Below are 26,969 nucleotides of genomic sequence, written 5' to 3'. Positions count from 1 at the left end.
CCTCTTGCTTATCTGTCAAAGCAAGCTGCTAACTGTCTGTGAAGGTTCTCGGTCATCCAGGTCATCGTAGTCTAAGGAGCTTGGAAAGCAAAGAATCTGGACTTCTTTAAGTTTTCTTGAAGACATTTCACCTCTCACCGGAGAAGCTTCTTCTGTTCTAAGAGCAGTTGGTGGAGAGTCTTGGGAGTGTCCGCAAGAGGGTCATGGACCCTCTATTGATCCTCTGCCTAATCACATGAGCCAAGGTGTGAAAACGGGTGTGGGTCACAATCAGCCAAGGTTTCAGGTGAACCCATAGTGAAACCTAGCCCCACCCTATCATGTGATTTATTGAGGTCAAATGGCCCAGGATGTGAGTGGGCATTAAGGCGTCTGGAAAGGGATCTCAAAACTGGATTATAGATGGCAGACAGTTGGCTACCGCCTCTCCCATAGAGATAGGGTGAGAAGTCCAGCCATCAGGGAGGGGCTCAGAGTAGAGCCGCTGCTCCTCCACATCGAAAGGAGCCAGTTGAGGTGGTTCGGGCATCTGACAACAATGCCCCTTGGGCGCCTCCTCGGTGAGGTGTTCTGGGCATGTCCCACTGGCAGACCCAGTACACGCTGGAGACATTATATCTGTCAGCTGGCCTGGGAACGCCTTGGTGTTCCCAGAGACAAGCTGGAGGAGGTGGTTGGGGAGAGGGAGGTCTGGGCTTCTCTGCTTAGGCTGCTGCCCCGCAACCCAGCCCCAGATAAGTGGAAGAAGATGGATGGATGGGTGTCATTATCGGTCATTATTGAACGCCTTTACAAAGTTTTTCCACAACCGTCTAAGTGCCCAGGCCCACTATTGGGTCTCTGGGTTCAACCAACTGAAAAGCAAAGCATAAGTCAAACTCTTCTTGTTTTATTACAAAATTCCTTTTGATGATGGCTAGCCAAGCATCCTTTTGCTTTCAAGAGGTTCCCTTAAAAAGGTTTACATCTTTAAACTTCCATACACTATTGTTTCCTTCTTTCTTTAAAGACAAAGTTCCTTGTGCACTCTCCGGCCACTCCAACTCCTTTAATTCTTCATGGCACGGACTCACCAAGGTGTTGGGAACATTCCAGAGGTTTTTGTCCACACTGACATGATAGCGTCACACAGCTGCTGCAGATTTGTCAGCTGCGCATCCATGATGGGAATCTCTTGTTCCACCACATCCCAAAGGTGCTCTATTGGATTCAGATCTTTGTGGAAGCCATTTGAGTTCAGTTGGACTTTAGCAGGTCGTTTTGATCATCTCGACATGTCTAAATGTTCTGGGTTGCTGCCATGTGATTGGTATTTGATACTTGCCTTAACAAGCAGTGAGTGTAGAGTACAGTACATTACTTTTCCTTTTATTCCAAATATTATTTGATGTAATAAAATGTTCAAATTGATCTGACTTGAATATTTTTAAATAACAAAAACAAGCTTGAAAGGATTTGATTCCTATGACAAATACTTTGCAGCTCAAAGTGCACAAAAAAAAAGGGTTTACTTGGATTATTTTGTCAGTCCGAGCGTTAGGTCAGAATCGTGTAGACATTAAGTGCCAAATGTGTAGGTCAGTATTAAAGGTCATGTTGTAATATCCAGCTGAGTCAGGGGCAGCTGTAGGGAAACACAGCTGAGAGACACGCAGCTCACTGAGCAGAACACACACACAGAAACAGTCACTGTAACAACAACATGAAACACACATCCGGGCATGCATGCACAGCCCTATAGCTTACAATGAAAAACAAACTCAGGCTTATGGAGCTAAGACACACACACACACATACAAACACACACTGGGAGACAAAACTAAACAGACAGTGAGAACATGTAGCCCTGGGCTGTTTATGAGTACAAGACAACACAGGGGTCAGAGGTCAGGGGCACCAGCCACATGTGATAAAAATGATCATACAACTGGACACAGCTGGATGTGAAAGAAACCATATTATATGACTGCTTATAGTGACAGGACACCAGCTCTACCACAGGGAGGAAAATGTATTATAATAGTGAAAGTGTTGCAACAGCACCATGTAGTGGATGCTTTAATACCACAGAGTAGTGTGCTTGGATATATATGCATAAACTGCAAGTGCCCATAATAATCGATTCAAAGTTAGAGAATGTGAATTTAAGTGCTTCCTGCAAACAAAAATGTGCTTTTGTGTTACTGTTAAATCATTTAAATTGTGTTTAGTTAGAGTAGAAGCAAATCGCAGTGAGGCTACTAAGAATCGACATCAGCTAATACTGCACCTGACACTTTAAATGGGCAACGGGGTGATCCAAATTAAATTTTCATTAGGTCAGAATGGTCAAAATAACCCGCAGTCGAGCACAAGTTAGTGTGTGATACACCAACATAATATACAAAGTTTTATTTGTATTTTCCAAAGGCTGCACTGAAACTTTGACAAAATCCAGTTGAATATGCTTTACTTTTAACAGCCTCTGCTAATTGCTGGTATGAAATGTCTTGATGGGATCTACAAAACTTCTGGCAGGATTACCTTATTTAATAAACACCATTAAGCACCAAAGATGGTCGATAAGTCCAAGCTGCAAAACAGCTCTGCTTAAGAGGCACTTGAAAAGAAGACCTTAGTATATTTTTGAAGAAGAATAAGAAGAATGTGTGAAGCTAAGATAGCTTTAATGCACACATAAGAGGGTGTGCATTATTTTAACTCTCTCTGGCAAGACAGGAAGAGAAAAGCGGCACTATTTATGAATGTTAAGTGTCATTCACTGAGTAATATCAGTATCTGCCCAATGTGACAACTGCTCTTAAAAATGTTATTGTAGATATTGTATAGGTGAAGTCCAGGTCATACAGTGTTATGTAGGAAATTTTCAACAGGAAAGGCTGGGCGGGCATATGGGGGGCACAAAAAATTGGGGGATGGCACACCAAAAACAGAATTAGCAGTTTGGCGGTGGGGGGTTAACGGGTTGCCAGTGCTGCCCCCCACCCCCCCCGCCCTTGGTGGCACCCCTGTCTGTGGGTGGATGAACAACAGGTACCTTTCAGAGACAGGTGCAGTTTGGGCCATACATCGCTTCTAAACCAGCCAAGTACAGCTTACAGACCTGATGGAAGGAACTCTGAAAATAGCTTGGTTGCCTGAGGGTTATATATATTGTTAAAATACAAAATTTATTTTTTTTCTCATGAGGCCGAATATCTTTTGTTATCGGCTGTTATTCCTTTTTGTCGACCAAATTATTTTTGAATAGAAGAAAGAATATAAGAGGTGGAGCAGCACCCTCTAGTGGATAATTTTTCCTCCAGTGGATAATTTTTAGCAAGTCAGTCACGGTAAGTGAAATTAAATAAGACTATAGTCAAGCCAAAAGCCTTAAATTTCTATTTACGGAAACGAAAATGTGTTGAACTGTTTTTTAAATTAATTCAAATATTTGCATGGGACTCAACCCTCGAATTGGAACCTAATACACCACTTAAGTCTGGCCACAAGATGGTGCCAGCACCATGACATTATAATGGAGTTTCATAGAAAGTCCTTAATTACTGTATCTGTGTTTGCTTTTTATTTCGAGTCAATGTCCTAAATCAAAGAAATTAGACGTGATAAGACGTTTGAGGCATGCGTATTCTGAATGTGTCAGTTTTTTTCTTTTAAAGTGACTCTGACTCCCTTTAAATTGGTTAAAGTACCATTTCCTCCCCACATTAGAGGAAAATCAGTCAGAATAAGGGGGAGTTTCTGCTTTCTGCTCTGCTTTTATTAGTCTTGGATCCTCCTCCTTCCTCAGATCTAACACATGTTGCCACTTTGCAAAAACTTGAAGACGTCAGAAAGGCGGGCATTTCCCCTCTATATATTCCTCAGAGCTGCATCCCATCCTGCTACTCAGTCCAACCTGGAAAGCACTGGCAGGCGTCCTTTTTTTGTTTTTGTTTTTTTGCGCTCAGCAGCATGGAAGTGACCAAAGGAGAGGACGGGTCGGCGGAACAGGCAGCGTCTTTATTTGGGACACGAGAGGTGGAGAGTCAGAGGAGCAAGAATGAGAATAAAAGGAGTTCCCACCGTAAAATCATTATTGGGGTATGTTCAGTTGCACTTTGGCAGCATGGAGGGCAACTTTAAAGACAACGGGGCGCGATTGACTTCCGCAGTGTGAAAGTCACACATTATAGTTAATGTATGTGTCTAAGCTCCTGCCACTCATATTGCTGCATGATCTTAAATGTGACTTTTAAATTGGGAAGCCCTTAAAGTGTCAGGGACACTATTGTTATAGATAATATTATTGATTAATAAGTAGCTGCTGTCTTTCGTCCTCTAGAAGAAATACTGAAAACAAAAACATCTGTCCCTGTTTGAAATGAAGAGATGTCCATCTTTTTTCTTTTGTGTCATAACTGCAAACTGGATTCTGGGGTTTACAAAACCCTGCTGAGTCTTAGTCCTTTTTTTGTATAATTGTTGTCAATCATTAGACAGTTAACCCAACTGACACTGTGTGATGTTTAACTAGGGGAAGAGAATCATCGTCAGGGATCAAAAACCACATCCTCCGGTCAGCATTTCTGCACTGTTTACTCACACTGTCATTAATCCACATCTGCCACACAGACGAGACTGTCAGTGTTGCCAGCGTGAACGTGGAAACTAAATGTTTTCACTCCAGTGCAAACAGACACAGGCCAGCAGGCTCTCTGCAGGTGGACAAGACCTGCAGTTGTTAGTGTGAAGCAGGGCTGGGTGGAGCTCTGACCACACAACGTTGACTCGGATCCAAAGTGTCATTTCGGCCAAATATTGGTTGTATTCAGACAGTCGGAAAATGAGTCGTCCTGCCAGTGCTTTGTTTTGATGTAGTTTTAGTGGTTAAAGATGTTACAGTGCAGAGGCACAGGTAATAGCTGAAGTTGTTTATAACTATAATTATTTATAATGTTGACTAATTGTGCAATTAGTTTCTAACATAATTGAGCAATATTTGTTTTACTCTAATGCAAGACTGTTCAACAAACAGACAGGCACAGTGCTGTGATAGTCAGCACTGATGCTAAAACTAAAAAGCTACTGGTTTGAATCCACTGGCTGGCTGGAGTCTTTCTGTGGGTTTGCATGTCCTCCCAGTGGGCTCTATCTGAGTACTCCAGCTTCCACAGCCCAAAGATGTATGTCCGGTTGATTGGCAGTTCCTGAGATAAACTAACTATCTGTGCAAAAAGTGTACCCCGCCTCTAACTTTTATGAAATGTGTGGTAGGCTCCAGCACCCCGCCCAAGAACCTGAATTAAACAGTGAAAGAAGATGGATGTGGACGTTTGTCACGGCTTGGCCTGTTCTTCCTGTGCTGCCATCAAGAATAGACTAATTTAAACTGGCCCACCTTGACCCTGGACTCTCTTACAAAACACATTGTTAATTTTAAGATTCTGACTTGATGAATAACCTTCAGTGTCCAGTAACATCCCCACATCTGGGCCAGTAGATCAAAACTTTGGTAGGTGTAATCTGTTATAATGTAGCATTGGTAAATATGTATTTTGAATTATTAGTCTAAATCTGAAAAATGATAACTTAATAAAGGTTTAAAAATATGTCGACCAAAAGACAGGCTGTGGGAACTTTGACGCAATACTTGGCTATCACCATCACTGGCAGGAATGGACATTTTAATCTGCTGGGTCTGTTCTTTGTTTTCCCCAGAACAGTATTTTTATCACAGAAGGAACGTCTCAGAAAACAACAGCAGCTTTTATTGTTCACAGCTCCTCGGGACATTGAGACTAACCACACATAGTCTTTGTGGAGGCTAAATCTGGAGTGTGTTTCAGTCTTTACAGAAAAAAACATAATTGAAGCAATTGTAAAGAAAAATGCCGTTATGTTTTATGGACTGGTTTTATGTTGCTGCGGTCATAGTCGTATCAGAAAAAGTTTCTTGCTGTAAATAGTGAAATAAATTTAGATATTTTTTTTAAAAGTTGGAAGTGGAAAGTTAAACATGTATGGAATGTGCATGATCTCCTTCATCACTGAGGCATAAACTGCATGTCAAAGAAGTCATTTGAGAATGTGCACATCCTTTCAGCTATTCACTTGCGACCTTCAGCTAGACACCACAATAACCAGATGCTGTCTGCTTTGACACACGATTAGACACACACAAGGTCTAGACAATGCTACGCCTTGTGCTGTCACATATGTCATTTTTAAGGTCCACGAGAATTCGGACAATAGCACGACTTTGTAGTTTTGCCTCTGTACACTACCACAGTGGATTTTAAATTAAACCAATCAAGATGTGTTTTAAGTGCAGATTGTAAGCTTTAATTCAATGGGTTTACCAAAAAATGGTGCAGTAGCTGCTTTGCAATACATCCCTAATGTCTTAAAACACTTTATGACAATGAATAATAAAGTGAATGTCTACCACCCCTTCACCACGTAGATCTCTTCAAACTCCACCCACCTCTATGGTAGTTCCTAATTTGCTCTGCTGCCTGAGAAGCTAGATTGCTTCATAATAGCTAAAAAAAAAAAGCTAGATTGAGCCATAATAGTTGCAACTGACACAGCATTTAAGACAGTTGTGCACCTGATTAGCACAGAAAAGTAGCAGAGTTCTTGATTATAATTTTTTTTGGATCAAGGATCCAGGCTTATGTAAGAGCAGCTTGTCATATCTACCATATCTTTCAGCTTTGTGCTTGTCATAAGGCCACACATGATGGCTGTTTGATGTGTAGCCCTAAGCTTTTGTGTCTAAGTCCACCCCTGAACTAGAATGACTTTTCCCTAAAAAGAGTTTTTGTGTCTTTGGGTAGCTTTTTTTTTTAATGTCCACTTCGAAGATGGCTTTCATCTGTAGTTTAATTACATAACCTTTACATCATTCTCTTGTAGACAATGGAGAATGAGTGGTGGTCATGGTGGGGGGTCTGAATAAGTATTAAAGTGTGTTTCAGTCAGCCCAGTAGGTTTCCACCAGACAGTCTGTTTACTTTCACAACCCACAGAGACCCCGTCTCTGTGGGTCATTTCTGTGAAGCCCATCCGAGTTTTCAGTTTTTTTCACCTATAGCTGGGGAAAATAAGTGCACGTATCCAGACACCAAATACAGCAGCGTGTTTTCATACCTGTATAGGAATTCCAGCTCTTGTGAATCACGCTAAGCAGATTACTCCTGCTGTACTGCTGTAGCTTTCTAGCTTGGGAGGATCAGACTAGTTTTGACTTGAGGATCATTTCAGTTTGTTAGACTAAAGAAACAGTGTGAAAAGATTAAAAATGTATCAGTTCTGGGAGGAAATTAGACTCTTTGTGCCAGCAAAAAGTGACACCAGAGAACAAAAGACTTGCTTTAAACTATGACTTGTGTTGTGCTAAGGAAATATTTGCAGCTGCATTCCCAGCAGAGCGGTGACAAGATGGTCATAGGAATAAAAGGAGATGAGCCATAATGCACTTACATATTATACTCTTTAAAAACTGTGATTGTAAGGCACAATTTTACCAGAACAATAAATATTAAAATCTGGCGACACATTTAAAATGAAGATTTGTGATGCCATAACGAGCAAATATCCATGTCAACTGGCCTGGTTTGGGGCATTGCAGACGCTTCAAAATCAGCATCCGTGATAAACCTGGTAAACACTGTCATTTCTAAGTAAAGTGATCTTTGAAACACCCATCTAATTACAAACCACTCGCCCCTAAGGAGCTGCTGTCCTGGGGCAGAAAGTTGGTGTTTTTAAAAAACAAACAAACAAAAAAAATTCTAGATCACTTCTTCCAACTGCAGAGAGCTGAGACTAATATATAGACAGATGGAGATGGTGTGGAAATTGCTAAAATCAACAGTTGAGCCTGTGAGGATACAGATGGAAGTCTCGGTGGATGATAAAGGATAGCTGGATAAAGCAATGTATCTAAACCTCTTCAGCTGCAGTAAAACTTGTGTGAGGCTGTAATGGAGTAGGGCTTTGAGCTAAAAGCTAGTGTCAGCATAATTAGAAGCATACAGAAAATAATAGCATGGTGATTGAATAGTGTTTGCCACCCTAGTGTAATTCAACAGGTCCCAAATGCTAATTCTTAACAGTAAAAAAGGAACAAAGTTGAATAAGACATGTACATTTTTATTTTAACTTGGAGATGTCAAATTGTGTATTTTTTTCCTTTTTTTTTACATGATTGTAGTTTGGTAACAATGCACACAGAGTTGTAATCCAATCAGGGGTTTTCCCCTTGTAGCTGCGTGGTTTGTTGGACGAGGATCTGGGGAAAAACAGCATGCTGCCTCTGGTGCGTAAAGTGTAAATAAACTGTTCAATAAAATAATTTTTTTCCAGACATAGTTTTTAAAAAGGAATTAGAGACAGTGAAGTACAGAGAAACACTGAGGCCGTTTGTTCTTGACCGTCTCGTTGCTTGGCTGTTTTTGTGATTCTCAGTCTGCATCTGCAGCTGCATCACATTTTTTGAAAAGAAAACTTGGAAATATAAGAGGGTCATGTGAGTCAGCTGGGTTCCTCTGCGAACTGTGGATACAACAAATTTCTTCATGATCGGTCCATTAATATTTTTTTAAGAGCCTGTAATGTCAGCCTCGTGTTAGTGATACTAAGAGGCAAAATAACAGCATGATTTAGTCATTAGGTGATGAGGATCCCATCTAATACTTAATTCTCAACACAGATGTACAACAGCCAACGCTGCTCTCTCTAGAGCTGAAGCTTTGAGTGTGGATTTAGTTTTGTTTATTTATGTCTTCTCTCGAGACAGACAAGATAATTGTTCACATTATGTTGAATTTTGTAGTGCTTGAACCTTTTTCTTTTCTTAGAACAGCAAGATTAGTGGCTGCTATCTCTAACAGCTTTAACAAACATCTTGCCATTTTATCTTCTGGGTTATAGGTTCTGCTGCTGTGTTTACTGGTGGTTATCCTGGCTGTGGCGTTTTTTCTAAGAAAGGAGAAAGGATCAGGTAAGATTGACTGTTTTAATTAACCAGCATTAAATTAATGTACATTTCACCTCCTCATTTTCATAATTCTTGCCCAATGGCTGTTGGAAAAGTCTCCAATCCCCCCATCCCTCTTCCCCCTTCATGATTTGTGCTTCATTTATAGCATATTTTTCATTCAGCTTGGATTGCATTTAAATTTTAAAGAAACTTTTTTGCCTCTGGTATAATGGTGCCCTGGTCACCTTGGATTGGGACTGGCTATATTCCATAGTACTAATAGAATTTATTTATTTAACACCCCTGTTTCTCATCAATCCACTTTATGCATGTTCTTGTGGTTTAATAAACAGGTTAAGTGTATCTTCTTCCTCAAAACAGCAAAAACAGTTTTATAAAGAATTTGAAAGCTACATTTCTTCACTGCCACGTTTGATTGCTTGCAGTCCCTCTTCCTTTGGTTGGTGCATATCCAGACATATTGCTGCTGCAGCTGTCAATAAGTGGTACAAGATGAAAATATCAGCGGGACTTCGTGTCACTGCAACACACATGTGCATCCTTCTGCGCAGCAAACAAAACAACAATCTGTTACTGCAGAAATTTCTTTGAATTTTACTTTAGTAGATGTATAGTCTGTGAAGTGCAGGTGTTGAAAATGTGAATAATGTCAATACAGACCTCAGCGCCCTGTATTCACAAGGATTTCAATGCCTTTTCTTAATGAATTCTCAGAGCTAACCTTCGATATGCAGCTGTCAAAGTGCTGACCCGCTTTTTCTTTCACTCACATGTAAATCTAAGTAGTACCACATTAATACATTTTCTGTCTAAGCTTTGTCTAAGTCGTGGTTTTCACTCATCATGGACAGTGAATAGAGAGCTTTAGCTACAAGAGCGTGAGAGAGATTATCTCAGGTTACATTTTGGGCATTTACTCAGCGAGAACTCATTTGGTTCGGTTGTCACTTGGTGAAATAACAATCAAGGCTCCACACTCTCATATATAGGATCTAACATCCCGCTGCAGATCCTCCAGAAACTTGAAACTTGAAGTATTTAGAGGAGCAGTAAAGAAGGATAAAGTTACCAACCAGGCAGCAAAAGAGAGACAGAGGTGAAAGTTAACCCCCAAGACGCCACATGGGTTGAGCGTATGTTTTTGTCAGGGTGGTGCAGGCTAGTTTTTTCTACCCATGGTTGCAAAACAAGTCGTAAATACCCTCTTAAGTGACAGAGGAATGTTTTCTGCAGCTATAGATTCCTCCCGGTTAGACGTGGGTAGCAGTGTCAGTATGCTCTTTGTTGAAAACCACCATGCCACAAACGCTCCTCCAATTTAGGGGGCAGCGGCGATGACTGTGGGCAGCAGTCCCCAGCCTGGGTGGGGTCCTCTCTCTCCTGTGGCATTTCCCTTTAACTTGTACTCTATTTTCTCCTCAGTTAACATAAAACCTTCGCATATGGGAAGAATGCTTCTTTTCACTCACCAGTCCTTACATCTGTGCAGCTTTGTTGGGACTTTCACATCTTTCATACTGCTGCTTTCTTGGTGAGGCCTTTGGCAACAGATTAAAAGAAACAAAAATAACCCAGAACTCCACTTGTTCCTATAGGCGGACACTGTGTTGTACAAAATGCTGAGAGCGGGTTTTTATGACGATTACTCACCATAGAAAGCCGTCTCCTGAGACAGAGCATCCCCATGTTAAGTCCAAACCACATAGCTGGCCCCAAAGCAGCGAGGAGGGGATTTTTCATCCATGTGCTAAGGCTCCCTCTGTCGTATGCCCTGTCAGTACAGCAGGAGACTTGATGGATGCATAAGGAAGGCAGATGTTTAAAGGTTAAAGAGGTGACCCAAAATTTCCTGCTTGGTGATGCCTTGCCTGTGGGAAAGTCCTTGAGAAAGGAAGGTTTCTTATCAACCTGTGCATACCGTTACAACATTTGAGGGCGTATTCTCAGTTCGCATTTGATTGCAACAACTAGAATAAATGTTATGGTTGTTTACTGTCTGTTGTCTTTCTCAAACTAAGTGTTGCTTTTGTTTTCTAAAAGCTCCAGTAAGCAACAATCATACATTTCTACATAACGCAGGAAGGAAGTGCTGCTCTTGCAGCTCTCTCTTAGATAATATACTAATGATGCATAAACAGCAGTATTGTATTAGCCTCTCTCACAGCAGGAAGAGCAAGTGAGGGCTTTTTTCCTTTTTGTTTTTTGTTGTTTTGGGAGGTTTTTTAGATCAAATTTTTTGTAATGCTTCATCACACTCATTCGCTCTCTCTTCTCTCAACCAACCTTCATCTTCACAGGGCTGCTAAGACACTGTGCCTGGGATTACCGTAATAACCCTAATATCACTGAAAAGCGCAGAGTCGCTGCTTTCGGGAACCATTGCAATTCTTTCAATCAAGCAAATGGTTCAGGAGTTACGGGAGTTGCAGATATTGAAAAGAGCATTGCAAAACACCTGTCTGATGCCAGCGACAGGTTAGGCTTGAGAGAGTTAAAAGAACAGCAACAAATGGAGCATGTAAAAACACCTAAAACCCAAACACAAGCATCAAAAGAATAACCTAATAGTTGTGTGTATTTGATACAGACCTTCTCATCAGTAAATGCATCAAGTAGGCACAATAAGAGCTCTAATGGAAATGAAGCTCATTTCCTCTGGGGTATCATAATAACCATGAATTGAGGATAACAAAATGGGATAAACCCCGTCACCAGTCTGTCACAAGGCTAACACAGAGAGGAAAACAGTCTTACCAGTAGTCTTCTTCCTGAGTGGTGTCATTATCCAACACGACAGACACGAAGTGAAACTGTGATATCATGACAGCCCTGTTATATAAGCAAACAGCTGATGGCTAAAAAGTTTGCACTGAATATGGCATGTACAGTTGTGTTCACGGGTTATGTAGTTCCCTGATGTAACAAACCAATTAATGGGGGGGAGGAGTTTCAGTGCATGTGTGGACACATCAGGTTACAACGTGTTATGTTTCACTTCTTTGTTTCCAAGATGGTTTCTATGGTGAGCACATCTTCTCCGAGGCAAAATGAAAGCACAGCATGTGTTCTGCCTCGAAATGCTTCCAGTCTTCTTGTAAATGTGGATGAAAAAGTAACGTCACTTTGCACTTACACATCCTCTTCACTGGTAGTCAAATTATTCAACAGTGCCATTTAAAGGGTGAACTTGACAGATTGCTTTAGTTGGTGTCCACCAGATGGGATCAGATTATATCCTCAAAGCTTGTCAGGTGATGTCCTTTTGTGGTAACTCTAAGTGTTTAACATAGATTCAGTTATTTATATGAAAGCTTTTAAAATTTGTAAGAGTTTGAACTGAGGATCTAAGTGGTTGTCAAAACAGTTCTAGTAACTTACCTTGCAAGATCACTGTGTCATTTTAATATATATTATTTATTGAAGTTTGCATTTGCTCAAAAGTGTGTTGAAATTAAATAGAAAACCTCAATTTTCCTTAATAACACAGTTCTTTTCTTACAGGAGGGGAGGTCTGGCTGAAAGAGGCCTTTCAGGAAGTCAGGCAGCCACAGTGTCCTTCTGGGTAATCACATACTTTTGTTTGGCTTCAGCAATGTGAAAACAGATCTACTTTTCATAAAATTTAATACACAAATTCCACCTGGGCTCCTTTGGATTACATCAGCTCTGGTCCTCCTCCGTCTGAATCCTAAGTTGTAACATATCACAGATCTGAAAGTGAAACTATTTAATCATATCACCCACATTTTCCCTGAGGAGAAACCATTCTTCACTTTTAGCAAACACTATCAACATACAAAGCAGGCTAGAGTTTCCTTTCTATCACTCTCTGGTTGCTTACCCAGCTAATGTCCATATTTTTATCTTGCACATAGCTGAATCGCGGCTTGTTCTCTCCCAGTGGTGTTGCTTTATTGGGGGAAAAAGTAACTGTCTCTATGGAAACTGGGGTAATGGCTGAGTAATCAGGCATGTGTTGATGAGTTGTGTCTGTGTGTTTGCACGAGAGCGTGGTCACATGTTTGTGTTTCTGTCTTGGTGAGGGAGTAACCTCAGACAGACGCGTCAGACTGTGGAAAAATGGTCCTGTGGCTCCAGATGAAGCTATTTTAGTTTGAAAAATACAATAAGACACACAAATGTCTCTAGCTTTTATATGAATGTTGGTTTTTTTTACTGTTTCTATGGATGCACCACACTTTTACTTTGTTTTTTATTCTTTACAATTTTTTGCAAAATGTTGATTGAAAACGGTTTAATTTCTTAAATATGCAGAATATTTTAGGACCATTTTTATCAAAGTTTTGCAGAGATGTGACAACTAACCACGTGGTGTTAACTTGTCCATCTTTTTAAACATGTAACAATCACCATGACAGTGTAGGATGAATTAATAAGGACCCAGTCACACAGGCCTAGAGACTAGTCTGCAACTATTTAACACTAGTTATGAGAGAAAAATGAGTTTTTCCTGACAGGTTGGCAAAATCTTTCTTATGATTATTTTGGTTACTAGCATATTGCTGCTCCTAGTTTGACTGGATGTGATGAGCTTGCTCTCTGAGGTATTGTGAAACTTTTAAAAGTGACATGCAAACCAGAAATGGAGAAAGTTTGCCTTCAGTATAAAAGTTCTACTATAGTGCTGCAGTTTCAAAAAGCACATATTTTACTTTGAAGTTGAACCTTCTCTATTTCCACTTAGCGTCACACTTTTGCAAATTTTACAACTACACAGATAATACCGGTAACACAAACTGGCCAGTGTTATGTTTTTAGGGGAGATTTCTGGTTTTATTGTGAAAAACTTTGTGATTTTTATCTGTGAAATGAGGCAGACAAATTTTAGAAATTTCAGAATTTCAGAAAATCATAACTATCGCTTCCTCCTCCAGGTCTGTTTCACAGCTTGTTTTGGTTTTCAGCCACGGACATTTCGGTTTTAGTTTAATGTCAGCGCTGCTACATAGTACAGCGCATTCAGCCACAGGTCTAATTCTTGCTCTCAGTGGCTTGAGACCAAAGCAATGTTAAAGGGCAGACATTCTAAGGGACATGATGTTGATAGACTCCTGAATTAAAAGGATACGGATAGGAGGACAGGAGATGATTGAAGTGTCACAGATGGAAAAGTAAAGTCAGTCAAATTTTCATTTGTCTTAAATTTGGTTCAGTTTTTATGTTTCAGTGAGCTATGATATGAAAGTTTGAAATGACTGACTGAAGCCATTTCAAGATGCTGTTGCGTGATTAGACTTGCTTATAGAAAAACTTGGCAGAAGGAGTGGAAAGATGACTCCAGATTATTAATGACGAATATAAACACAGGTCAGCGTCCCCTTAGAGAATGTGTTTATCAGATGTTTTTCCTGTCCAGATTTTCAAAGCCTCCTCTCATCCTGGTGTCTTTGGACGGTTTCCGGGCAGAGTATCTGAAAGACCATGCGAGTCACATGCCTGTTATCAACAAGTTACGTAAGTCAAAAACATCGCCTGTCTCATAGTTCTTTACGGTTTACGGCTCAAGGTAACAATGTGACTTTGTTGCATTGCAGGAAATAATGGAACTACAACGCAATACCTGAGGCCTGTTTATCCCACAAAGACCTTTCCCAACCACTACACCATTGTGACTGTGAGTGTTTCTTGTTCATTGAGAAATACAAACAGGTTTGTCGGGCAACAGTGTTTGGTCAGTGATGATGAATAACTCATGTTGTGTAAGGATGTATTTATAACTGTTCCAGTGAACTTTGGAGCACTTTTGTGTGCAGTTTGAATGTGATCTGACCAACCCAATTACCTGGGACACTTACTACAAAGCACATTCAACATACCCACATGACATCACATGAAGCTGGTTATTAATTTCCCAGGGTTTCTTAATCTACCTGTAATCTAGCAATGATTAAGAAACCCTGTGTATGGTCATATAAGACATATGACAAGTCTACTGGGAGCAGATGGCATATTTTACCAAGAGAAAACTACACACTAAGTAGCAACAAAGTTGCTGCAGCCAAAGCCAGCAGCATGTAAGTCAGCATGATAGGAAAAGCACCTAATAGTTACAGTTAGAGTCCTGATTAAAGGTGTGAATGTGCCTTTAGTATGCCTCGGTTTCAGTGGTCAGTGAACTGAAGGGATATATATGTAAAGTGGGCATGAAATACTTGGTGTATAAAGGCTAATTTACACTATGGACCCCTGCTCTCAAAAACTGAAAAGACGTAACACTGTATGTGTAGCTGGATTTAAGAAACCTGTGATGTTGGAAAATGTCTGGATGTGTTGGGAAAAGAGAGGCTATTTTAATGCATAAAATACGGCTGATTGCTCTGAAGGCTCTCCTCCACACAGTGCTCATTCATAAAATGCTTTACAAACCCAAACATTACAGCTAACAACTGGATTTTTCCATTTGAGTCCAGCTACCCAAACAACAAAGAGGCAGTGAAAGCGAAAAGTATATATTTAGTTTTAACATAAAACTCATTGTTGCAGTCAGTGGCAGCACAAAAGTGATCGCTTGAAACATCGGTTCTGTCACTAGTTAGCTAACATAAACTAATGTAAGTCCATTGACCACAAGGAACCAACCAATCCGGTGACGTAACGTTCTGTACTGAAAGATTATGGCACTAAACGTGTCTTAAAAACTTTCACTTTAAGCACTTATTTCTTAAATCCTGCGTCGCAGACAGTTTTACATCTGTGTCAGTTTTTGAGATGATGACGTAAATTAGCCTTTATAAATGAAGTGTTTCATGTCCACTTTAAAGTTAGGAAAGAAAGCTATAAAAATAAATAAAAATAACTGGTTTAGTTAATACACATATTCCAGGATTATACTTGTTTGTGAACGCTAAAACCGTGACTTATTCTTATTATACTTTTTTCAATTGTGCTTGAAGCCAAATACTTAAGGCCTCACTCACAGAAGCCTAGACACTGGTCAGTGACACCCCCTCTCTGTTTAGTTTGGTTGCTAGCAGATGTGACTGAGAATAAAGTAGCAAAACATTTAAAGTAAGAGAAGCTCAAACTCTAAATATGTATTTAAAGAAGTGTAAACATCATGCTTTTTCTAAAATGACACTTCCACAGGATGGTAGGAATGGTTGAGGCCTAATGGCTTACATGTGTATGGAGAACAACTCCAGCAAGATGCTTATAACGTTGACTCCCCCTTTATTGGTTGAAATCAGACACTTCAATTAAGATAAACTGCTGTGGTTACTGGTAATATTTGGGGTTGAAAGATGGTGAGAGAAGAGGTAATCACCTTTAAATCCCTGCAGCCACAGAATCAAAGCAGCTCATTGTGACTTGGTTTATCTTATCTCTATTCCTGCAGGGTCTTTATCCCGAGTCTCATGGGATTGTGGACAACAAGATGTACGATGTGAACCGAGATGCTTCCTTCAGCTTGAAAACAGATGAGAAATTTAACTCCCAGTGGTATCAAGGAGAACCGGTGAGTGAATCTGTTGTGTAGAAAGGTGGTAAATTAGTATAGCCAGGGGTGCACATAAGTGGTCCGCAGGTGCGCATTCGCTGTCAAAATAAAATACGCGCACCAGATAAGAAGTTGCAACGCGCGTTTGCGTACATATAAAAGGCACCGTTTTTGTCCGCTAGAGTGGGATTTTCACAGCATATTCTGCACCAAATCTCTGTGCATTCATCATTTGTTTGAAGCCAGCTCACCTCCTGTAACCACTTTTCCGAGAATACGCGCTTCTTTTGCGGTTCGGACTCCTTCTGATATTTCTTTGGAGGTGGAGGAACACCAAAGTAATTGCTTAAAGGAGCTTGCTTCTTCATCTTTAAGAGTTCTAAACAAATGTCTGTCCTCCTCCAGAACATCTTATGTACGCAAACGCGCGTTGCAACTTCTTATCTGGTGCGCGTCTTTTATTTTGACAGCGAATGAGGACCTGCGGACCACTTATGTGCACCCCTGAGTATAGCAAAATATCATAGCGGCCAAAAGTAAAACCTGCTTATTAAAAGAAATCCTTTTTAGGGAAATTTAGGTTCTGTTGAACATGACCACAAAAATGTAGCTCTCAAGGGAATACTGTTTATTCCACACATCTGAGAATCCCAGTTAGACCGTGTTGTTCATAGTCCTGCAAAAGTCAGCGCACTAGTCATGTGTTAGAAATAGAAATACTGTGCTCATCACAATGTAATTTGCTTTCTATGAACGACACAAGTCAGTGAGCAAGTTTGATTGCCGAGAATCGCTTCTCCCTGTAATGAGTTTCTTGATTATAATTATGGATTGAGCTCGTGCTAAGTGACAGCTTGTGAGGGCTGCGTGTTGTGCTTGTTTAGATGCTTTGTGGTTTTCATTTAAACGGGAGGCCTCTTAAATCTCATTTCTCAAGTGTGTGACAAACTGCTCTTCTTGAAATTACACAATGCAGCAGCCATATGGCTTTTCAGGAGGGAAGGAGAGATGGATGACCCCTGTCAAGCAATTTAGCTTGTAGGAATGAATTCTTTCATAATGACTTTTGAACCAATACAGCTAAGTGCATCAGCCAAATGTTTAGGAGACAGCTGCATAACTAATACGTCTACCTGCAGATCTAATGGGTATTAATTTAGAATAAAATCCTACTCTTAGGTTGCCTTCTGACTTGACAGGGCTGTGAGGGATTGCGCTTTTAGCTCAATGTACTAAACACTGGTGCCGCGATGTACTGAAAATTAATTATCCATTTTTCTACTGCAACTCACTCACAATAAAGTCTAGATGGCACTCCGTTCTCCTCCTTTCTTTTATTTTCTTTCATTTTTTCATTTCTCCATCTCATCTAACTTCTCTCGTCAGGTCTGGCTCACAGCCATCAATCAGAAACTGAAATCAGCGACTTTCTTCTGGCCAGGCTCTGATGTAGCCATTGATGGCACCTTCCCAAGTTTTTACAAGAAATATGATAAGTAAGAGCAATGCCATGCAAGCTTCTGATTCAATGCCAATGAAGTGTAAAATGTAGCTTAATGCAGCGCTGTATTGATGCTTTCATAAATTACATTTGTCCCACAGGTCTGTTGCATTTGAGAAGAGAGTGTCAACACTGTTTGACTGGCTCAGTCTACCTGAGGGAGAAAGGTTCTTGTTCATCTTTATGATAACAAAGACGATGTCGTAAGTTCCCATTAGGAGACTCTCTATATCACTCGTAACTGTTGGCTTTCTGTCTTTAGACCTGACTTCTACACTTTATACCTGGATGAACCTGATTCAGCAGGGCATCAGTATGGGCCAGAAAGTACGAAGGTGAGTTATTTGCCTGGATTAATAAGCTGGTTATTGAATAAGTAAAAAAGAATAAGTAAAAGAAGGGAACATCATTAAAGGAAAGCTCTGTGTGGAAAATTTGTGTGCTGACGGTGTTCATCAGCTGACTGAGCATGCTTTACAATGACGGGTTCACTCAGTTGTATAATGTATGCCTGGGGTTTCAGTTAATATGCTCCTGCTACTGTAAATTGGTCCTGGTGAGGGGCAAATTAAGCACAAAATGAAGAAGAAAAAAGTGTTTAACTGCTTTAACCAGGATAAACACATTTTAGGATTAGGATTCAACTTTATTGTCATTACACATGTATAAATACAGGGTAAGAAAATACAGTTTGCATCTAATCAGAAGTGCAAGAGTAGTAAGTGCAGTAAGAGCAGTTATATAAGATACGTTAAGTAGAGAGCTACTACGGGGAAATGTATGGATATACTGATATATACAGATAAGGGTAGTATAAATGGTTATGAACAGACTATGTACAGAGAGACCAAATATACAGATGAACTACAGACAAATGTACAGATGTACTGTTGTATACAGATATACAGATGATCTGTATAGCATACAGATGTTGTATATTGCTATACAGACAGGCAGATATACAGATGTACTATGAACAAATATACAGATTTACCACATTGTATCCATGGAATCCGGCCAAGCTCAGGATGAGGGCACCATCTGAAAACTGTGACGCACCATCTGACGCTGATGTGAACAATGGATTGTTTGGAAGGACATCTGCACTAAAAGGAGTTTGTCCATAACAAACTGTTTGAGCAGAACGGTGTTAGTGAGTGTGCTGATTGCTTTTGGGGGTTTTTGGAACTGTATGTCTTGTCTTGTTCAACAGTTTAAAGAGAAGCTAAGTTGCTAGCCGACCAGCCACCTGATTCTGGCATCTGTCCTGAATGAGTCCTTGATGCCTTTTAAGTGTGGTGTTTTTGGAACGTAGGGGATGCTGTGGAGTGATTATGACTCTCTCAGCTTAATTAAGACCTTTTTAGCACCTCTCTGGAGAGATGGAAGTGGTGGTTGGTGGAAGGGAGGTCTAGTCAGCTCGGCTTACTGCTGCCTGCACAACGAAGGACCAAACAAGCATTGTAATGCTGTTTTTCCATTTTCATTCATTTATAGTTATTTTCTTCCACTGAAAGTATTAAGTCAAACCTCTTCAAATAGTCAAGATTGTTCATTTTGCTGGGTAAATATTTATCTAAAGCACATTGTTGATAGGGCGTTTGCATGGCAAAAGCACAGTGATTCTCAGTGTTGTTGTTCCAGTCGTGGTAACATTTTAACCCTGTTAGAACTTGAACTTCTGTTATTCATTTAGGTCGTTGAGGCCTTGGAAAACGTGGACACTATTCTGGGCACGCTGATGGATGGCCTAAAAGCGAAAAACCTGCACAATTGTGTCAACATAATAGTCGCATCTGACCACGGTGAGATGAATACCAACTCTCCACAGCTGGGATACAGTTTACATGGGTTGACTGAGACAGAAAATTACCGGTTTACTGAAATTAAAATACACTTTAAAAGAAAAGAAACATTATCTTATGAAAGCTAGCAGATGGCTTAGTTTCTGATGGAAATACTGAAAACGACTGATTCACGGAAGTGTTAACTAAAATACAAATGGACATATTTTTAGCATTTTTGAGGAACAGAGCTGAATATTGCAAATGGAATTCAAAATAGCCAGGCTTTCTTTCCATTCGCTCACATAAAAGAGCAATTCACAAGCCATACAACTTTTCCTCCCTATGAGTACTTCTTATTCCAGTAAGTAACATCATCAACTGATGATGATAACATGGAGACTGAAATATAGCAGAAATGTAACACTTCTGCAATTTGACAAGCAATTAATCCTGCAAGAAACTGTAAATCTTAGGATTTGAAACACAAAATAGTCAAATAAACATTTTGATTCCAGTTAATTATTTTATCGCTGAGAGCATTCTCAGTGCTCCTGTTCAGTTTGAAGGTAAAATGCTGCACATTAGCGCTCTGAAACTTCAAACTGGATACCTTTAAACATTACATGTTACTGTTACACACCCTAATAAAGGAGGCCTGAAATTTGTTGGCAGTTCAAAGTTAAATGACTTTTGAGTCTTTGAGTCAGTTAGTTTACCTGCTGTCGGTAAGAATGGAGACCACTGCCACTGAGGAACTGAATAAAGAAGTCATGTGCATGTTAATTAAGTAAAATGTTCTCAGTATTAGAGAAAGAGGTTTCTTCGGATGGCTGGAGACCAGATGTTTAGCCCTGTAATTACACACTCAAGATCAGTGTGTTGGAGTGGATGTGGCTCAGGGCGATGCCCGGATATCCTCATCTGAGACATTACTTCCAAGAGAAGAAGTACATTTTCGAAAATCCATGAACAGATTTTGTTCTTCATTAAAGGTTTAGCTTCATATCATTTACAAGAGAAGATGTTAATTTTAACTTTAGTATTTGGTAGTTCCTAGCTTGGCAAGGCAAGAAACAAGCAATTAACTGGAGCGCTCATGCCAACACATGTTACACTGTCATTTTAAATGCGCAGGTCACATCCTGCATACACTGCAAACTTAAGCTCTGTGAATCTCTAGAAATGAATGGAAAAGTACGCCACAAATCTTCACCTTTTATTGAGGAAAGCTTTAAACTTTGTATTTCAGAGGAATTAAAAACCTTTGTAGCTTTTATACAACATTAAACAGTTCTTAAACATTATAAGGTTTTGTTTAAGAACTTCTTCTGGTGCCTTTCTCTGTGTCATTTGTTGCCCTGCTGAAGACAACCTAGTGAAATGACTTCTTTTCAACAGGCATGGAGAGCGCTTCATGCGAAAGGGCATCATATGTGTCAGATTTCCAGAAAGATACCTCTGGTTTTACTGTAATCCAAGGCCCAGCTGCTCGCATCAGACCAAGTCGCCTCCCACAGGATTACTTTTCCTGTGAGTTCCTGTTTAAAGACACCAGAATTTCCTTGTTCCCAGATTGATATCATTACTCTGTACCACTTTGTAGGAGATTAGCATGCCTGACTTAGTACTGTGTTTCTTTTTTCAGTTGACTATGAGGGCCTGGTGAAGAACTTGTCGGTATGCGAAATATTCCAGATCGGACTCTTGTATTCATAAGAAGAATGAAAGATTATCTGCTTGCTTGGAAAGTCAAACAGTCCCATTCTCTCTCTGTTGTGTGTTGATTCTCCTTGTCTGTGTCCATTTTGAAGTGCAGGACCGTTGATCAGCCAATGAGGCCGTACCTCAAAGAAAACCTTCCCAAAAGAATGCACTTCGCTAAAAACATCCGCATAGAGAGGGCTCACCTCTATATGAAGGCAGGCTGGCAAGCAGCACTGTAAGTAAACAATCAGTGATACTCTCTTTAATGCTTACTGTGTTAGTTCATCAGGTCTGGCTGCATGAAAACCTTTTATTAGTCCTATTAAAGGCATAGTTTAGTGCTAACTTCTGACCCAATTAAGTTAACATTTTTGTTTACAGGCATGTCATTTGTGCATTTTGGTTTTACAACTTCATTTTCAAACTTCGCCTACATGCAGCCTTGATATGTAGGTGTGATGTTTTGATCCGTATTATTATTATATTATTTTATAAAACAGAATGTTTATTGTTTCGCTTTAAGCCAGCAAAGCTGTTTTTTAAGAAACAAGCTGACATATATTATATATCTTTATTTTTATTTTTTGCTGATGCTTTTGTAATGTACAAAAAAAACCTGACACTTCTGCTAGGGCACGAAAGTAAAACACATGGGTTATACTGCAGTAGCCTGCTGCTTTGAGATAACCACAGTTCAGAGTTGGTAGTTAATACTGGGTCCATTTAACAAAGGTTAGCTGATAAGTTCTGTACAACCAAATCTAAAAATTTGGATAACATGAAAGAACTACTTAATTAGTGCTCAGGGATATCCATAACACATGTAGCTTAATAAAGCGGTAAAATGTCAAATATAGAGCTTTTAATGCACTATTTTTTAATGTAACATTAGTTTTACAGAAATTCAGTGCTTCATGTGTGGTTATAAGTGTCATTTTTTTCAGATTCATGAGAAGAACTAAGAATAAAAAACAAAGAGTGAAAAGTTTAGGTTTTGTTTCGTTGCAGACTGATATCGGGGGACAAGTCGTAGCAAGTCTTCTGTTGATTATCTGAGTTCATATCGTGGGAAACTCTTTTTATTTTTAGATATGCAGATTCACATTTTGCTCAGAAAACTCACATTGATTCATTTACAGTAGTAACTGATAGGATCACGTACAGCGTACACTGCATGTTATAGCAAGAAGCTGTGCAGATACTTCCTTGAATGTCATTCGTGCGATCATCCAAAAATGCTGTAGGCTTAACCGTTAAACTGATTCAGTTGGCAGACACAATGTACAGTTACACCTAAAAGAGAAGCATTTTTAGTGACTTCCAGAGTTTATTTTGTTCTGTGTTTTTTCCCTCAGATAAATTTTATTTTTTCTCCTCAGTAAACACAGTGATGTCAAGTATTGCACTGGCGGATTCCACGGCTCTGATAACCTCTTCACCAACATGCAGGTCGGAGGAATTTAATTTAAAGATGTTTATGTCACTTTTGAATTATGAACATTAACTCTTTCTTCATCTCATTCTCTCTCATTGGTTTAGGCTTTTAACCAGAGACACTTAAAAACTCAGTAAATTATTTGGCATAGTCAGTTTAATATACCAATTTTAAGTAACTAAAAACTAAAAATGTGTACTTTGCACATCTAATCGACATCTAAATGTGTTAAGTAGAAATAAAAGCAAAAAGTTGTCGGTTAAGTACTGGAGTGAATTACAGATACCTGAAAATTCAATTTAAATACACAAAAAAAGAATTTGTGCTTTCTTACTTGCCATTTCTGCTAGTTATGCAGTGAGACAGACAAAAAAGAAGCATGAACAGGAAGTATAATATCTTGGACGAACCATAATTGTCCTCCCTCACACACAGCAGTGAACGTTCAATAATGTTTTGTCTGCAATAGATCAGTGTTAATAGCACCAGTCAGATCATTTCGTAAGATCACTTGGCCACAGTACACAGAAAGATAAGAGTTGTGTCAGAGATGTCTTGTCAGTGGGTTTTCCCCCTTTTAATCTTCGCATAATACCTCACACATATCTTACGATGTTTTGACACACGTTTGGATAAGTCATGCTATGAGAGGGCAATTGTAGAAAAAGAAACTATCTTGTTATATTCTTTGTTGTACTGCTGTTTGCTCAAAAATATTCGATTTGTTCTGGATTTCTTTTATAAGTAATGTTCGAGCTTTTGTGGCTACATATACAATCACAGCTAAGAATTAGTCCAACATGATCTTTATACTGTAGTTTGTTTATAGAAATAAAAAAAAGGATATATTATTTTAATCAGTGAGCTTTAAATATGCATATAGACAGATTTTTGAACTTCTGGAAAAGCACCATCAGTGCTGAAAGGTATAAACAGGTTTTAGACCAACATGCTGCTCTTATTCTGATGACATCTTTTTCAAGGAAGGGCTTCTATATTTCAGAAGGACGATTTTGAATTACATACCACAGCTATTACAGAATAAAGCACGATGTAATGTCTTAATAGATTAGCTTTAAAAAAAACTCTGGGTGCTGAACTCATCGTGGGTGATCGTGGCTCAAGAGTTGGCAGTTCGTCTTGTAATCGGAAGGTTGCCGGTTCGAGCCCTGGCTCCGACAGTCTCGGTCGTTGTGTCCTTGGGCGAGACACTTCACCCGTTGCCTACTGGTGGTGGTCAGAGGGCCCGGTGGCGCCAGTGTCCGGCAGCCTCGCCTCTCTCAGTGCGCCCCAGGGCAGCTGTGGTTACAATGTAGCTTGCCATCACCAGTGTGTGAATGTGTGTGTGAATGGGTGAATGACTGAATGTAGTGTAAAGCGCTTTGGGGTCTTTAGAGACTAAGTAAAGCGCTATACAAATACAGGCCATTTACCATTACCATCTGCCTGTAGTCCAGAACTTCACCAGTTAAAAAAACTTACATCGTGAAACAAATACACGACAAAGAAGAACCAGGACTGTTGAGAAGCTAGAATCCTATATCAGTCAAGAAATGTTCCTCTCCCCAAAGTCCAACAGATGGTATCCTCAGTTTCCAGATGTTTATGAACTGTTGTTAAAAGAAGAGCAGATGCTACACAGCGGTAAACACGGCCCCGTCCCAGCGTGCTTTCTCACAGATTTTGGAATTAGGCTTGTAGTGAAACAAATTAAAGGAAACATATGCATTAGGTATGTCTAGACCCGGGCTGAAGTACCGTAATTACATTTTGTGTGGAAGATTTCTCTCCACCTACACAATCAACTTTTGACTGAGTTTGTTTTAATTGAGAAAGGTGTTTCTGTCTGCCTTCTTAATGTCAGTCTTCATGGTATTTTTGTGTATGCTTCCGGCCGTGGTTTACACTGGAATTTGACTCAGTATAATTAGCTTAGAAGACTGCTGATGGATCTAAAAAAAAGAAAAGTCAACTTTTGTGTAAGTGGTTTCCAGCCTGGCTGCACACAGCTAGGGAAAGTTGCAAACTGTGCTTGAAATAGATCACAGACAAATATCTGTGAATCCACCCAAGGCTTTCCTAGAATTGAAACCCTTCACTTCTGAGGTTTTGTAAGTTCATTTTACTGTTTTAGTTCCTTTCAAATATTTTTGCATTATCTAACTAAAGTGTTCAGTGATTTATTTTTGTGTACAAAAACAATTTAAATGTAGGTTTCAGCTTGATAAACTGTCAAACTGTAGATCATATAGTTCAATGTACGCACTTGTTTATTGTTGCAGAGAAATTAATGAAAGTCTTACCTATTTTTTTGTTTGTTTGTTTGTCTCCATCAGGCGATCTTCATTGGCTACGGTCCAGCATTTAAACACAGCACAGTTGTGCCAGCTTTTGAAAACATTGAATTATATAACCTCATGTGTGGTAAGTCATTTTGTTTGTTGTTTGTTGTGCACACTGCTCACTGTACGTTATTCCCCTGTCCTGTAATGAAGACTGATATTTTTTCTTTATTCGGTTATTTACATATTCGCTCATTGACTTTCATGCTGAGAGCTAAATGAGAACATCCATTTTACTCTCGTACCCTGAAGTTTTGTTAGCCCTTCGAGGTTGCCAGGCGAGCTGAGGAGACTACAAGAATTACTGATCAAAACCAAGAACTAGTCCGCCCCACAAACCTTCTAAATTGATACCGTAGTCTTAAACTGCAGGAGATATAATGTTTCAATCAGTGAACTCTAAACATGCTCATAGGCTGATTTTCTGTCTAAGGTAAGCATGCTGCAGCTACATATTTAGCAGATAAATGTGACACTAGCAGCAATAGCTTGACCTCAGACCATTTGCTGAACATGTAACTATTTCTGCAGTGACATAATTAGTTTCCATCGCTTCATCATATGAATCATGTCCACAAGACACCGACAAGTCAGCAAGTCTACAAGAAGTCATCTGATTTCATTCTTATTACTTTGCCTAACGTAGTTTACTAACCCCATAATTCATCAAATTTATAAAAACAGCTGCTTATTTTAAAAAGATAAGTTAACACACTTGAGAAGAGGAAGCAGGTGTGCTTCGCCTGCACTGAGTTTCAGATCTGTGCTATTTTGCTTCCAAAAGAAAAAAGTGTTAGAAAAAAGGAAACCACATCTACCAGACTGAAGAAAAGATAGAGTAACCCGGTTATTTCAGTACTCTAAGTCAAACAGAACACACAACCATACCACATAGTATGACAGCTACAGTACTGGTTGTGTAGGTCAAAGTAGAATAAAGCTCAGTAAGGCTGTTTGTTCATCTTCCATTAATTCAGGCAGTATCACTTAAAAAAAATAGAATTTAGGCAGATTTACTCTTTGCTGGTGTATTTTTTTAACGTACATAATAAACTGACTATTAAGGTTCACTCTCTTTGAAACAAATGTAAATTTGTATAAGTCTGAACTCTTATATCTGTACTGTGTGATAACTTTGGTAAAGATTCGGTGTTCTTGACTCTTCTTTTAATTTCAAATACACTGACATGTTGTCTTATGTGATGTGTCCTATTTATTTATTTATTTAATCATTTTCTCCTCCATTTATCAAACAGATCTTCTTGGCATTAGTCCCGCTCCAAACAACGGGACCCACGGTAGTCTGAACCACCTCCTGAAGCACCCCGTCCATAATCCAGTTCTCCCAGCGCAGCTCTCCCACGACACCCCCTGTGACTCTAATGACCCCCTCCCCTCTGACAACCTGCAGTGCACTTGTGAACCCCAAACCACAGAAATGGTATGTGCTAACCAGATTTATTTTTGGCCTCTGGATGCAAATGTCAGTCCTATTCTTCGGTCCAGAATGAAATATATTTACAACTAGAGTGAAATGTGAATTTTTTAAAGCCATTAATGGGACCCACTGGATGGTTTTTTTTAATAGGTTTAAAGACACTAAGATTATTGTCAACCTATTAGATGGATGGACACAAAATTTTCTTTGACTAGACAGCTATGGACCAGTGCCTGGTCAAAAGTTAAATTAGTCTAAAACTTATTTTTATATGACATGTTCTTCCTGTCAGTAATTTCTCATTAAACTATACA

General features: G+C 39.5%; 1 protein-coding gene and 1 long non-coding RNA gene across 2 annotated transcripts in view; one reads left to right on the top strand and one right to left on the bottom strand.

The window, feature by feature from the left end:
- The first annotated feature begins 3,778 nt into the window (after nucleotides 1-3,778).
- The window catches only part of enpp1 (ectonucleotide pyrophosphatase/phosphodiesterase 1), a 36,763-nt gene continuing 13,572 nt past the window's right edge, over nucleotides 3,779-26,969 (top strand). Inside the window, exons 1-16 of the mRNA XM_005474984.4 lie at nucleotides 3,779-4,083; nucleotides 8,920-8,989; nucleotides 12,491-12,551; nucleotides 14,367-14,464; nucleotides 14,545-14,624; nucleotides 16,347-16,466; nucleotides 17,835-17,944; nucleotides 18,051-18,116; nucleotides 18,212-18,284; nucleotides 19,646-19,754; nucleotides 21,135-21,266; nucleotides 21,382-21,413; nucleotides 21,548-21,675; nucleotides 22,820-22,889; nucleotides 25,212-25,299; nucleotides 26,474-26,658. Coding sequence (XP_005475041.1) covers nucleotides 3,955-4,083; nucleotides 8,920-8,989; nucleotides 12,491-12,551; nucleotides 14,367-14,464; nucleotides 14,545-14,624; nucleotides 16,347-16,466; nucleotides 17,835-17,944; nucleotides 18,051-18,116; nucleotides 18,212-18,284; nucleotides 19,646-19,754; nucleotides 21,135-21,266; nucleotides 21,382-21,413; nucleotides 21,548-21,675; nucleotides 22,820-22,889; nucleotides 25,212-25,299; nucleotides 26,474-26,658 — 1,551 coding nt within the window. The 5' untranslated portion in view covers nucleotides 3,779-3,954. The remainder of the gene's footprint in view (nucleotides 4,084-8,919; nucleotides 8,990-12,490; nucleotides 12,552-14,366; nucleotides 14,465-14,544; nucleotides 14,625-16,346; nucleotides 16,467-17,834; nucleotides 17,945-18,050; nucleotides 18,117-18,211; nucleotides 18,285-19,645; nucleotides 19,755-21,134; nucleotides 21,267-21,381; nucleotides 21,414-21,547; nucleotides 21,676-22,819; nucleotides 22,890-25,211; nucleotides 25,300-26,473; nucleotides 26,659-26,969) is intronic.
- LOC106098311 (uncharacterized) lies at nucleotides 8,945-12,481 on the bottom strand. Its single transcript, XR_001224509.3, has 3 exons — nucleotides 10,640-12,481; nucleotides 10,459-10,527; nucleotides 8,945-9,532 (listed from the first exon to the last, which is right to left on the bottom strand). It is a non-coding gene; the product is annotated as an uncharacterized LOC106098311 (long non-coding RNA).

The sequence above is a fragment of the Oreochromis niloticus genome, linkage group LG15 (genome assembly GCF_001858045.2).
Source record: "Oreochromis niloticus isolate F11D_XX linkage group LG15, O_niloticus_UMD_NMBU, whole genome shotgun sequence".
In the NCBI taxonomy this organism is placed as follows: Eukaryota; Metazoa; Chordata; class Actinopteri; order Cichliformes; family Cichlidae; genus Oreochromis; species Oreochromis niloticus.
Note: the sequence above shows the minus strand (reverse complement) of the source record. Positions and strands in the feature narration are given on the sequence as shown.